Below are 14,797 nucleotides of genomic sequence, written 5' to 3'. Positions count from 1 at the left end.
ACAGCAAATGGAGTGAGCCCAATGTCTAGATCATAGGATTATCATGCTATAAAGGAAGTTGTTATATCTAAAATAAGGGAAGAACTCAGTATATCCCTGATTCAAGTCAAAAAGTAAAGATTATATTGGTACACATGACAGACCAGAGTAGTTGAACAAGTTTCTACACCGGAAACACCTAGGCCAAAGGAATAGAACAGATCATCTGAAAGGTGAAGACTTCAAATATGTTCTATTGATTGGCTATATGCTTAAACTATAAGTCTTACAGATGAATACAAATACTGTTTTAGACTGTTTCCATCTCATAGTTGCATTGTAAATCCTAGCCCTTGATGACTTTGAGTCTGAACTGACTTTCACCTAAAGCCCCTCTTACAGTTCTATGGATTAGTCTTCAACACTCCGTTTAAGCCTTGCTTTTCCCAGGCTTTTAAACCCATTTCAAATTGAGGGCAACAGCAAAATAACCTTGTTAGGCTGTTATTCATGTCAAAATGAATAAGGCAGATATTGCTTTAGATACCCTATTGTACAATACTTGCTCTGGATTTTTCTGGTCACTACGTTATGTGAAAAGTCATCATAAGAGTATTCAGAAAATATTGTAACCAAAGCAAGTAGGTAGCATCTCAATTGTTATGATATGTAGGTTGATAAAATTACAAATCCTTCACAACTAAATGCATACAATTCTTTCATATAATGGTTGTTCAACTTAATCCAGTGGTCACCAACCTTTGAGTCAAGATCACTTTCGCAGTCAAAAAGCAAGCAGCAATCTACCGCTCAGATTTCTTTTTAAACATGACTTAAAAAATGTAACGTTAACCTAATAAAAACAGTTCTGTAGGAATGAGGTTTGTGCAGTAGGCCTAATACAGTGAACTGCCAATATTGTTCTTCTCAGACCATATAGTGGCTTGCGAAAGTATTCACCCCCCTTGGCATTTTTTCTATTTTGTTGCCTTACAACCTGGAATTAAAATAGATTTTTGGGGGGGTTTGTATCATTTGATTTACACAACATGCCTACTACTTTGAAGATGCAAAATACAAGAAATAAAAAAACAAGAAATAAGATAAGAAACCAGAAAACATGAGCGTGCATAACTACCCATCCAAGACATTTAAATGTTTCCCCTTAAACCACTCGAATGTTGCTTTAGCAGTAGGCTTAGGGTCATTGTCCTGCTGGAAGGTGAACCTCCATCCCAGTCTCAAATCTCTGGAAGAGTGAAACAGGTTTCCCTCAAGAATTTCCCTGTATTTAGCGCCATCCATCATTCCTTCAATTCTGACCAGTTTCCCAGTCCCTGCCGATGAAAAACATCCCCACAGCATGATGCTGCCACCACCATGCTTCACTTTGGGGATGGCGTTCTCGGGGTGATGAGAGGTGTTGGGTTTGTGCCAGACATAGCGTTTTCCTTGATGGCCAAAAAGCTACATTTTAGTCTCATCTGACCAGAGTACCTTCTTCCATATGTTTGGGGAGTCTCCCACATGCCTTTTGGCGAACACCAAAGTGTTTTCTTTTTTTTCTTCTTTAAGCAATGGCTTTTTTCTGGCCACTCTTCCATTAAGCCCGGCTCTGTGGAGTGCACGGCTTAAAGTGGACATATACTCCCATCTCCGATGTGGAGCTTTGCAGCTCCTACAGGGTTATTTTTGGTCTCTTTGTTGCCTCCCTCATTAAAGCCCTCCTTGCCTGGTCCGTGAGTTTTGGTGGGCGGCCCTCTCTTGGCAGGTTTGTTGTGGTGCCATATTCTTTCCATTTTTTAATAATGGGTTTAATAGTGCTCTGTGGGATGTTCAAAGTTTCGGATATTTTTTTATAACCCAACCCTGATCTGTACTTCTCCACAACTTTGTCCCTGACCTGTTTGGAGAGCTCCTTGGTCTTCGTGGCGCCGCTTGCTTGGTGGTGCGCCTTGCTTAGTGGTGTTGCAGACTCTGGGTCCTTTCAGAACAGTTGTATATATACTGAGATTATGTGACAGATCATGTGATACTTAAATAAAGTCCACCTGTGTGCAATCTAACTAATTATGTGACTTCTGAAGGTAATTGGTTGCACCAGATCTTATTTAGGGGCTTCATAGCAAAGGGGTGAATACATATGCACGCACCACTTATCTTTTTTTTCTTCTTTTTTAAACAAGTTATTTTTTTCATTTAATTTCACCAATTTGGAATATTTTGTATATGTCCATTACATGAAATCGGGAAACGGGAAAACATCTTCCGCCTGATGGCAAAAGTCGAGTCACACTGCATCTGCCTCATGCACAAACTCATGTTGTTCCTATGACCAGAGAAAGTTAAATATTCCTTGATATTAAAATAGACATGATGAGATGCAAATAATAATAAAAACACAGAGCTATTGATACACTTGGCTACTCATTCATTCACTCATTCAGCTGCATTGAGAATGGAAGCAGGGAGAAGCGTGTTTTATGTTTTGTAATAGCGTTGAATAAAAACAGTGTTGACAGTGCTGAATACAAACTTGGACATGAACTCACTCATAAAAGCATCAGCTATTTGCTGTATTATTTGACAGTCTCTCTATGGTCATTGTTTTAAATTATATGAAATCTCATATAGGCTAGTATAAAACTTTACTGTGGCCGGGGTCCTGGAAGCTGTATGCACATGATTTGAGCTATCCGATTGGTCAGTCAGTAGGCACACTTGATTTAGCCACAGATCTCACGGTCCACAGGGTAGGCGGAGTTAGTCTTTTCAGACAAATGAAATGGTTAAAAATGGAAACACTTCTCCTCCCCGGTGCACAGGGCTTCTGAATCAAGTGTACCACCAACAGCACAACACAAATAATAAAAAAGGAGAGGCAGCCTATGTCATAGCCTTTATCGTTGGCTTTTCAGTTAGGTGATCGACTAGGAATGCATCGATCGACCGGTTGGTGACCACTGTCTTAAACTATACTGTATTCGATTATATACAGTATATTCAATTATATATATATATAAACAAATGATCTTACATAAAATGTGTGCCTACTATGATGGGAGATGATTTAACATATTGGACACAATGTTACTAATTTAAATACTTCAATCAAAAGAAATATTGACTTTCATAAGTCCCACAAGTATATTGCAACAATATTTTTGTCCACTCGAAGAGTGTATCACTTTCTACTGGTGAATCTATCATGTCCTACAACAGTTCTGTTTAATGTTGATCAACCAATCTTTGTTTTGTCATTATCTCTCACAGACATTACAGTTTAACATACAGGAAAGTTCAAAAGGTCCAGAAATAGATGGCATGTCTGTCATGATAAATAGTATGGCTACAGATCCACCAACAAGTTGACATAAAAGACAAGATTAGCTGAAGAAATATCGCTCCCACCTTAAAAGGATCAAACCCGAGGAGTTTGCTCCATCCATCCTCTTCTACTCCTCTCCATCCCCTACGGGCTCCCTCTCCTCAGCTACAGCCTCTACTGGGGCTTCCCTGGCTTCTTCCTTCACTGTGGGGCCTTCCTCCTCCCTCCCCAACTCTATCTCCAGCTCCTCCACCATCTCTTCCACCAAGTCCAGTTCCTCAAAGGAGGAGCCGCTGCCCACTGACTCGCTGGAGCCCCTGTCCCCATGCCCCTTTTCACTTGACTCCCTGTGCTCTCCACCCTGCCCCTGTTCGACCCCGTCCCCCTGGTCCCTGTGCGGCAGAGAGGAGGCGGAGGACGGGGCCAGAGACGTCTCTGTGCTCTTTGACTGCGCCTGGCTGCTCAGCTTGCTGCTGACATCACTGTGGGACTCTGCACCTGCAACCACAGGAAGAGAGGTGTCAGGTAAAACAGCGAATAGATGTCAGTTCAAAACTAACCATCTACAGAGCCAGAACGTCATGAACAAAAGTGTAAGGGCTGTATTCAATCTGTATAGCTGAAGCATTACAGATTGCATGATAGAAATGTAAAGGTAATTTCCAATTAACCCATACAGTGAACGCAGTCTCCGCTAACACGTGAACATTGCCTATAAATTTCAATCACACTGGAATGCTGAACTTCCGTGATACGGATTGAATAGGGCCCTAAGTCCACACTCATTAACTGTTGTGTTTTGTGTCTTCCTACTTATTGTAATTGAAGACAAGTACACAAGAGCAACAAAGAGACAAAGAGTAAAAGAGAGAGTGAGAGAGAGAGAAAAGCTAGAGAGGGTAAATGTTAAGGAGAAAGTGAGAGCAGACAGAGGCACAGAGTTGGCATCCTGACAAGGTACTCTCCTTAATCTATCTGGTTGGGATCTTTCCAGCTTCAAACTCATGAATTACTTCAACAACTTCACAAAAAGGGAAACAGACAAAAGATACAATTTGGGTAAGCAAGCTACAGTACAAGTACAAACTTTACCCTGTAAATTGAGACAAGCTGACTACATATATTCCCACATCACTCAACAGCTCATATATGAGTTGACTAGCTCCATTACACACAGAGACTTCATTGGTGTCAATGCCAGATCTGCCATTGTTGTCATTTTTAAGAGAGGCTGAGAAAATTGAGCCAGTTTGAACGTGGGCAGCAACAAACGACAATAACATTGTTCTCACTCACATCCTTCCAGTTGGATAGTTTTTTAAACGAATGAGTATATGCAAGACCGCATTACAGATTTCACCTCCTAAGAAGACTAGAGGATCTTAGTGGGTGGGGGAATATTTGATATGCTGCCGTGCTTCTGTACTCTACCCCTGTTCTGTGCATGGATACTGTGTGTGTGTGTGTGCATGCGTGAGTACGTGTGTGTGTGTGTGTGTGTGTGTGTGTGTGTGTGTGTGTGTGTGTGTGTGTGTGTGTGTGTGTGTGTGCATGCGTGTTGGGCCAGTTCCTTTATTCATAAACCCAGTCACTGAGATGTACTCCTCTTCTGGAATTTAAGGTGAGTAACTCATAGTAATAGGTTATTCTGTATGGGTCATTACAGAAAATTCTACTCCTCTCCCGAATCCTATTAAGCAATGATGAGACTGATATTATTGGTCATAAAGACAAGGCCCCATGTCGTGGAAAATTGCAAGATTATGTTATAGTGCTTGTAAGATTATATTATAATCTTTGTATTGCATTAGAATGGTTGTTTTATTCGACAGAATAGAGTATTCTGTCGACTATTGTGTGTGTGTGTTCCACTGAGGATGGGGCTCTATGATATAGCACTGACAGAGGAGATTTACGATGTCTTTGGGTAATAAAGCCTAAAGAGCATTCCAGATAGTAAAGGTAATGTTTTTGTGCTATACCGTACCAGGGTGAGACGGTTTCCAGTTTGGAGTAGGAGGGGGCAAGACACTGGTTTTTACAATGAGAACTGTTGACACAGCAGTAACTGTCTGCTATGTTTTATAGATATCTTTCATACAAATCTTAACCTTTGTGAACTGTTCCTAAGATCTGTGGTTCGTCATGTAAGTTGAGAGGGGTGTATCTTGGCTATAGAATATCTTTGTATTCTTCTGTAGGGACTCTCAAAATTCATTATAGATAGTGAATTGTTGAAAGTCAAAGGCTAAAGCTTAAAGCTCATTAAAGATGAAGTTTAAGTATAACTCTGACTGGTGTGTAGTTTGTAACTCTCCTCATTTGGTAATACAGGAAAATGCCATCACACCCATTCCTACACAGGAATATAAGTCAGTCACATGATATATAATGATAGCATCCTGCTTGGTTGCTCATTTAGTATTTCTCCAACTCACTCCTTTACCAGAGGAAATAAACAATATGTGCACTCATCACCAGGATGGACTATTAGCGTAATGCTTCAGAGTAATTAAGATGTGCCAAACGCTGAGCCTGATTAGTCTATGATTGCTAGTCCTTTCTGATGGAGGAATATCCACCAGTGTCTTATCATAATATCCTCCTCAGCTTGTCATGATCCAAGACATATTGGATTGGAGTGGTTTGTGTGAATGTGTGCATTTGCGTGTGTGCGCATGTGTGTAGTTATAACGGCCCTGGAATGAAGATGAATGAATAATCTTAATCTCTTTCATGGAGAGAAGCTAGCATGACCTCTGCCATCTCCCTGTCTGTATCGTTTTGGGACCGGAGAAATTAATTCCTGCCTATTGTGACTGCAATTAGCACTGTCATCTCAATTAGGCCCCAGCTCTGTGGTCATTGTGCAGAAATGGACAGGCTGAAAATAGGCACACAAATGAGACCTTTTCAGCATTGATTAATGTAAGAAAGAGACAAAGAAAGCAGTCTACAGGACACCAGTCAGTCACCTCTATCATGTGATCTCATTATGTAAACCCATGAATCCAAAGCATGTGCATCGTCCTATTGTGACAGGTGTGTGATGTAGGAGATCATTCCAGGTTATATATAGGCTACTGCTTTCACATTGGATTTACATATTTAGCCTGTAAAAAAGTGGGCAATGTTTATATGATCCTCTTACAACAGGCCCATTTTTACCACATTCTTGCCAGCATACACCTTTATACCTCCTGTTTGCAAGCCGGAGACGAGTGGTAGTAGTGGTGTGCAGATGTGGGTGGGCTCTATTTTAATAAATCCATTGAGAATATACACCACCATCAAATCAGTTAGTTATTTGTTTAGGCAGATCCTAAGAAACATAAGCCTAATAAAATGTATTTTCAAAAGAATAGCATATATTTTTGTTTAATTAGGTCTATGTTAAGGGTCTGTGCTGCCATGGAGTTTAGAGTATAGTGCGTGCCAATGCCGCCTCAGCATTATGGCTGCCTTTCATACTAAGCCATAGGCAGAACTTAACCTAAATGATTACTAGGTCGTTAGGCGGACATAAAAATGTCAGCTTTGATATCGGCGATACCTTTCAGATATAAGGAAAAGGCGGGGAAAAGTTAGCGGTATGGTAAAGTTGGCGGAAAAACGTCTTGGTATGAAAGGAATAGTCACCTACATTGATGAACCAGCAAAAACTTCCACTTCCGGCGCCGACAGAGTTGGCCGCCTCGCTTCGCGTTCCTAGGAAACTATGCAGTATTTTGTTTTTTTTTACGTGTTATTTCTTACATTGGTAACCCAGGTATTCTTAGGTTTTATTACATACAGTCGGGAGGAACTACTGAATATAAGAGCAACGTCAACTCACCATCATTACGACCAGGAATATGACTTTCCCGAAGCGGATCCTGTGTTTTGCCTTCCACCCAGGACAATGGATCTGATCCCAGCCGGCGAACCTAAACAACATCGCCATAAAAGGGGCAAACGAAGCGGTCTTCTGGTCAGGCTCCGGAGACGGGCACATCGCGCACCACTCCCTAGCATACTACTCGCCAATGTCCAGTCTCTTGACAACAAGGTTGATGAAATCCGAGCAAGGGTTGCCTTCCAGAAAGACATCAGAGACTGTAACGTTCTTTGCTTCACGGAAACATGGCTCACTCGAGAGACGCTATCGGAGTCGGTGTAGCCAGCTGGTTTCTTCACGCATCGCACCGATAGAAACAAGCATCTTTCTGGTAAGAAGAGGGGCGGGGGGGTATGCCTTGTGATTAACGAGACGTGGTGTGATCATAACAACATACAGGAACTCAAGTCATTCTGTTCACCTGACTTAGAATTCCTCACAATCAAATGTCGACCGCATTATCTACCAAGGGAATTCTCTTCGATTATAATCACAGCCGTATATATTCCCCCCCAAGCAGACACATCGATGGCCCTGAACAAACTTTATTTGACTCTATGTAAACTGGAAACCACATATCCTGAGGCTGCTAGGGGGCAGAATTTTTATGTTTGGAAAAATAACGTTCCCATTGTAAGCTGCCTATTTCTCAGGTCCAGATGCTAGAATACGCATATAATTGACAGAGTAAGATAGAAAACACTCTAAAGTTTCCAAAACTGTCAAAATATTGTCTGTGAGTATAACATAACTGATTTTGCAGGCGAAAACCTGAGGAAATCCAACCCGGAAGTGACTTCTATTTTGAAAGATCACTGTTCCATTGCCTGCCTTTCGTCCATTTAAAGGGATATCAACCAGATTCCCTTTCCTGTGGCTTCCTCAGGGTGTGAACAGTCTTTAGACATAGTTTCAAGCTTTTATTTTGAAAAATGAGTGACATTTATCAAAACGCGAATTTGGCGCTCTGAAATTCAGCGGTTGTTTACGAAAATGATCCCGCTAAAGGGATCCGTGCGTCAAGAAGTTAACAAGGCTAATCTGAAAACAAGACTCCCTAAATTCTATCAGCATATCGATTGCGCAACCAGGGCTGGTAAAACCCTGGATCATTGTTATTCTAACCAGGATGTCGCATATAAGGCCCTCCCCCGCCCTCCTTTCGGAAAAGCTGACCACGACTCCATTTTGTTGCTTCCAGCCTACAAACAGAAACTAAAACAAGAAGCTCCCGCAGTCAGGTCTGTTCAACGCTGGTCCGACCAATCTGATTCCATGCTTCAAGACTGCTTCGATCACGTGGATTGGGATCTGTTCCGCATTGCGTCCAACAACAACATTGACGAATACGCTGATTCAGTGAGCGAGTTCATTAGAAAGTGCATCGGCGATGTCGTACCCACAACAACTATTAAAACATTCCCAAACCAGAAACCGTGGATAGATGGCAGCATTCGCGCGAAATTGAATGTGCGAACCACTGCTTTTAACCAGGGCAAGGTGACCGGAAACATGACCAAATACAAACAGTGTAGCTATTCCCTCCGCAAGGCAATCAAACAAGCTAAGCATCAGTATAGAGACAAAGTAGAGTTGCAATTCAACGGCTCAGACACAAGAGGTATGTGGCAGGGTCTACAGTCAATCACGGATTACAAAAAAAAAAACAGCCCCGTCGCGGACCAGGATGTCTTGCTCCCAGACAGAATAAATAACTTCTTTGCTCGCTTTGAGGACTATACAGTGCCACTGACACGGACCGCTACCAAAACCTGCGGACTCTCCTTCATTGCAGCCGACGTGAGTAAAACATTTAAACGTGTTAACCCTCGCAAGGCTGCAGGCCCAGAAGGCATCCCCAGCCGCGTCCTCAGAGCATGCGCAGACCAGCTGGCTGGTGTGTTTACGGACATATTCAATCAATCCTTATCTCAGTCTGCTGTTCCCACATGCTTCAAGAGGGCCACCATTGTTCCTGTTCCCAAGAAAGCTAAGGTAACTGAGCTAAACGACTACCGCCCCGTAGCACTCACTTCCGTCATCATGAAGTGCTTTGAGAGACTAGTCAAGGACCATATCACCTCCACCCTACCTGACACCCTAGAGTCTAGGGCCTAGACCCACTCCAATTTGCTTACCGCCCCAATAGGTCCACAGACAACGCAATCGCAACCACACTGCACACTGCCCTAACCGATCTGGACAAGAGGAATACCTATGTGAGAATGCTGTTCATCGACTACAGATCAGCATTTAACACCATAGTACCCTCCAAACTCGTCATCAAGCTCGAGACCCTGGGTCTCGACCCCGCCCTGTGCAACTGGGTACTGGACTTCCTGACGGGCCGCCCCCAGGTGGTGAGGGTAGGTAACAAAATCTCCACCCCGCTGATCCTCAACACTGGGGCCCCACAAGGGTGCGTTCTGAGCCCTCTCCTGTACTCCCTGTTCACCCACGACTGCGTGGCCATGCACGCCTCCAACTCAATCATCAAGTTTGCGGACGACACTACAGTGGTAGACTTGATTACCAACAACGACGAGACGGCCTACAGGGAGGAGGTGAGAGCCCTTGGAGTGTGGTGTCAGGAAAATAACCTCACACTCAACGTCAACAAAACAAAGGAGATGATTGTGGACTTCAGGAAACAGCAGAGGGAGCACCCCCCTATCCACATCGACGGGACAGTAGTGGAGAGGGTAGTAAGTTTTAAGTTCCTCGGCGTACACATCACGGACAAACTGAATTGGTCCACCCACACAGACAGCGTTGTGAAGAAGGCGCAGCAGCGCCTCTTCAACCTCAGGAGGCTGAAGAAATTCACTCACAAACTTCTACAGATGCACAATCGAGAGCATCCTGTCGGGCTGTATCACCGCCTGGTACGGCAACTGCTCCGCCCACAACCGTAAGGCTCTCCAGAGGGTAGTGAGGTCTGCACAACGCATCACTGGGGGCAAACTACCTGCCCTCCAGGACACCTACACCACCCGATGTCACAGGAAGGCCATAAAGATCATCAAGGACAACAACCACCCGAGCCACTGCCTGTTCACCCCGCTATCATCCAGAAGGCGAGGTCAGTACAGGTGCATCAAAGCAGGGACCGAGAGACTGAAAAACAGCTTCTATCTCAAGGCCATCAGACTGTTAAACAGCCACCACTAACATCGAGTGGCTGCTGCCAACATACTGACTCAACTCCAGCTCACTTTAATAATGGAAATTGATAAAAAATGTATCACTAGCCACTTTAAACAATGCCACTTAATATAATGTATATGTATATACTGTGTATAAGGTAGTAGTTGTGGAATTGTTAGGTTAGATTACTCGTTGGTTATTACGGCATCGTCGGAACTAGAAGCACAAGCATTTCGCTACACTCGCATTAACATCTGCTAACCATGTGTATGTGACAAATAAAATTTGATTTGATTTGATTTGAAAAGGTTCTCTCTTGTATGGAATAATTTTCCAACAGCCTTGGAGAGGTTAATTCATTAAGGAACAATGGAGGATTAATCTCCTGTCAGTGTCCCAGGAGGGTAACAGGACACCCTGGTCCAGCCTCTCATCTCCCCTGCTGGGTTCACACCCCAAACAAACCCCATCTACACATCACACTGAGTTATGGACCATCTTATCACAGGGGACCACAGTGCAATAAACACACATGGTCTCTGAGCCCCTCACACAAGTCCCACATCCTTCAGATCTGTCCATCTCTCACCAAGCTCATTATCAGGTCCAGTGTATCTGAGCCTGTCTGTAATATGCAGAGAGACCATTTCTATATGAGAGGTGTTCTGACTCTGGGGTTCTTTACGACATTAATAAGCTGACAAACATCCCATTTACCAGCCAGCAAGTCCATACACAGCAAACCCATAATTTCTAAAAAGGGCATATTGGGCTGTGATATTCATTATGCCCGAGTTTTTCTATGAAAGGGGTAATCCTAAACCTTCTCAATGAGAGGGAGAAGATGAGGATCAGTGGGTCCATGGAGGTATTATATATGTGTTGTATTTGACCATTCTCAGACTGTAGTACTGGTGAATGGCAGGTAGAGTGGTTATGTTCTACCAGTTGCTGAACTAAGAAATAATTGGTCTATTTAGTATACCCCCCAGGAAGACACTTCCGACAAAACTTGACAACATTCACCCGCAAACACCTGGAAATAAGTAATGACAAAGCTCTCAAATTGAAGCAGACCATGCTTTGGAAAGTGTTTTAGATAACATTTGCCTATATTAGTTGCTAAATTGGGCCAACTGTGATTATTAGCTATAGAATCAAGGTCTTGTTCTTAAAATGGTTTCAGATCGAAGAGAGGAAAAGAGAGGAGAGGAAACAAGAGGAGAGGAAACAAGAGGAGAGGAGTGTTTAAAAGAGTAACTATCATGATTCTGGCCGCCATTTTGACAGTTTTCTAGCTCTTTTTGCCCCTAGCGGTTCAACTCTACCATTGAAATCGTGATGTAGAGGCACTTTGAGAAGGTGCCTCTATGTCCTCTCAAGGGAGGGGTTCGGCATGAAATACACTCCCTTCTAGATGTGCTGGTTAGTACCACCTCCAAGCTTACTATAAAAGCAGGTGACAGCACGCCTTATTTGGCAATGGTCTTGGTAAGTGGAGCTTGTCAATATGTGACAGACCGGCTCAAATTGGTCTTATGTAGCAAAATGCGAAATTAATTCTGTTTTGAAAGTTGATAAACTTGTAAACTCACTTTTGAGAAAATGGCCTTTGAATAGTTTGATACCTAGTGAAGAGTTCTTCTTTGTCTACACCCATTCAGCATCGTTCACATCCTCTTAAACGTCAGACCCACCCATCTCGTTTCGCTCTTGGAGCGTTCAGAGCGCACACTTGACGCTCTGGCCGATGATTTGTTTACCTCTGGATAACATGAAAACAGCCTAACCAGCTCTGTTGGCAACAATTTCATTACGCTTTTTTGCCAACATTTACTGACACCAGCCATATTCAATGAGTGTTGTGTGTTTGTAAATTCATCAGTTATTCTTCGCTCTGGCACACTCAGACTGAATTTACGAACGCACCCGAAATGGTTACTTGTATAGTGGAGTCTTTTGTTAAGACTAAAAAATTTACCTAGCTAGGTAAACAACGTGTAAGATCACATACGTCACGCAACGTTAGCTAGCGAGCCAGCCAGCTAATGTTAGCTAGTTAAACAACAATGAAGATAGTGCCAAATCATGTCGTTACTAACCTGCATGAATCTGCTGGGAGCTAACCAACCAGGTTCAATGTTAGCTAGCTAACATTAGGCTCTAACTAGCCAAGCAAACGGCTCTGGGATACGAATAATAACATCATACATGTAACGTTAGCTAGGGAGCCAGCCAGCTAAAGTTAGCTAGCTAACAGTACACTTTAGCTTAAGACATGTAGCTAGCTAGCTAGGTAAACAATGAACCTAGCTCGGTAAACAACGTGTAAGATCATACAAGTCACGTAACGTTAACTAGTTAAACAACAATGAACATTGTGCCAACTCAAGACGTTACTACGCCTCGCATGAATCTGCTGGTAGTGGTAGCTAACCAACCGGGTCCATTGTTAGCTAGCTAACATTAGGCTCTAACTAGTCAAGCAAACGGCTCTGAGATACGAATAATAACATCATACACGTAACACTAGATAGCGAGCCAGTCAGCTAACATCAGCTAGCTAGCTAACAGTACGCTTTAGCTTGAAATGAAACCACTTTGTCAAAATTAGAAATATGTTACATCTGAAAACGTAGCTAGCTAGACTATCTTACCCGTATACATCATCATGCACCATGGTTGCCCTTAGTTTGAAGATGTAATCCGTAGACAGGTGTTTTCGCCATCATACTATAATTCCACTGATTTCAAAACTTGATCCTCCAGAAAGTGGAGATCAACATGTATGCAGCTCCACGACACGATACATATTTTTTTTAATGTCACGTTGGACAGGATTACCAACACAGACTGACCAGCTCAAATAGACAGAAGCCCTCTGTATGGAAGACCAATCAGACCAATCTGAACTCCTCTCTCGGCATGTCACCCAATCATGGCTAGTGGGAAAGTTGCTGACCAACTAGGCTCGTAATTTAACAACTGTATTCTTATTTACAGATGGCATACAAGTTTGTTATTAAGGCACATGAAAGTTCACATGTTCCAGAAGGAATTTCTGTGAAAAAACATATATTTTTTTAAAAGTTTTTTTGTTGTAGAATTTTACCCCCTTTTTCTCCCCAATTTCGTGGCATCCAATTGTTAGTAGTTACTATCTTGTCTCATCGCTACAACTCCCGTACGGGCTCGAGAGAGACGAAGGTCGAGAGCCATGCATCCTCCGAAACACAAACCAACCAAGCCGCACTGCTTCTTAACACAACGCGCATCCAACCCGGAAGCCAGCCGTCGGAGGAAACACCGTGCACCTAGCCCCGCCCTCCCAAAAAACACTTTTTGATTTAAAAAAAAGTTTACATTCAAATGGCTCTCCTGTGAAGTAGTGACCCACGACATACGCCTAGTTTCTTGAAACGAGTCACATATTTTGCATGATGCTTCCTTGACTCGACTACTGACATTACACAAAATTCTAAAGGCAATAAGGCACAATAAGGCACATTATGACCAAACTCAACGTTTTTGCTTACCGTTTCATACACATCTATGTGCTTTTACGAAAGAAAAAAACATGTAGGCTATGAGGATCATACCTTTAGATTCATAGCTACCTCTATCATAACAAGAAATAGATGACAATGGTAGTCATGTCAATTTGCTGTATTTTTTCCCAACCACTATGACTGATTGGTGGCGCAGTCTGCTAAGATAGTTCAATGGTTGTGAATTCTAACACCACATGGGGTAGATATATTTATTTTTCAAATCCTTTATTTACAATATTCATCCCATGCCCACACACTTCTAATTCTGAAAAGTGATAGCATACCTGTGAGTGGGGTTTCCCTGGTAGTAGTTGTAGGTTATATAGCACCCATATAGTACCCAAGACCAATCTGTGAGTTCATTTTAACCATTGGAAAAAGAGCTACTGCGTAAATACTGCAATGCGGGTTCCCAACACAATACCGCAATAAATGTGAATTCACATTTCAAAGATTTTTCTTGTGCAGCATAGGAGATTCAAATTTACAGCGCAAGTGGCAATAGAGTCAGAGTCTTATTTGCTCCTGATGCACATAGATATATTATCAGAGCATGCCAGTCGACTTCTGGTAACTATACTATAGTGAGAAAGTGTTGGGATCAGGAATAACTACATTTATCCACCCCCAAAATGAATAGTTATGAGCAATTCCCCCCACCCACAACTTTAACAGTTGAAGGGGTTGGGCAAAGGCTAAATAAGAGGTTGAGAGTTACACTATAAAGAATGAGAGCAGAAGATAATTAGAGACAGACAAGACTGAGGCAAGCTGGGAGTTTGGAGAGGAGGGGTTATAACAACACAATCATATGTAGGCCTAATTGTATAACAATTACATAGAAAATGTAGCAATTGTTGTGTAATTATACAGCAATTATAAATAAATTACATTCAGTAGGACTAAATTATACTG

General features: G+C 42.5%; 1 protein-coding gene across 1 annotated transcript in view; it reads right to left on the bottom strand.

Moving 5' to 3' along the window:
* Positions 1–2,133: 2,133 nt before the first annotated feature.
* LOC120065218 (testis-expressed protein 264-like) overlaps positions 2,134–14,797 on the bottom strand; it is a 126,518-nt gene continuing 113,854 nt past the window's right edge. Inside the window, exon 4 of the mRNA XM_039016019.1 lies at positions 2,134–3,805. Coding sequence (XP_038871947.1) covers positions 3,435–3,805 — 371 coding nt within the window. The 3' untranslated portion in view covers positions 2,134–3,434. The remainder of the gene's footprint in view (positions 3,806–14,797) is intronic.

Source organism: Salvelinus namaycush, chromosome 20, assembly GCF_016432855.1.
Source record: "Salvelinus namaycush isolate Seneca chromosome 20, SaNama_1.0, whole genome shotgun sequence".
NCBI classification, from domain to species: Eukaryota; Metazoa; Chordata; class Actinopteri; order Salmoniformes; family Salmonidae; genus Salvelinus; species Salvelinus namaycush.
Note: the sequence above shows the minus strand (reverse complement) of the source record. Positions and strands in the feature narration are given on the sequence as shown.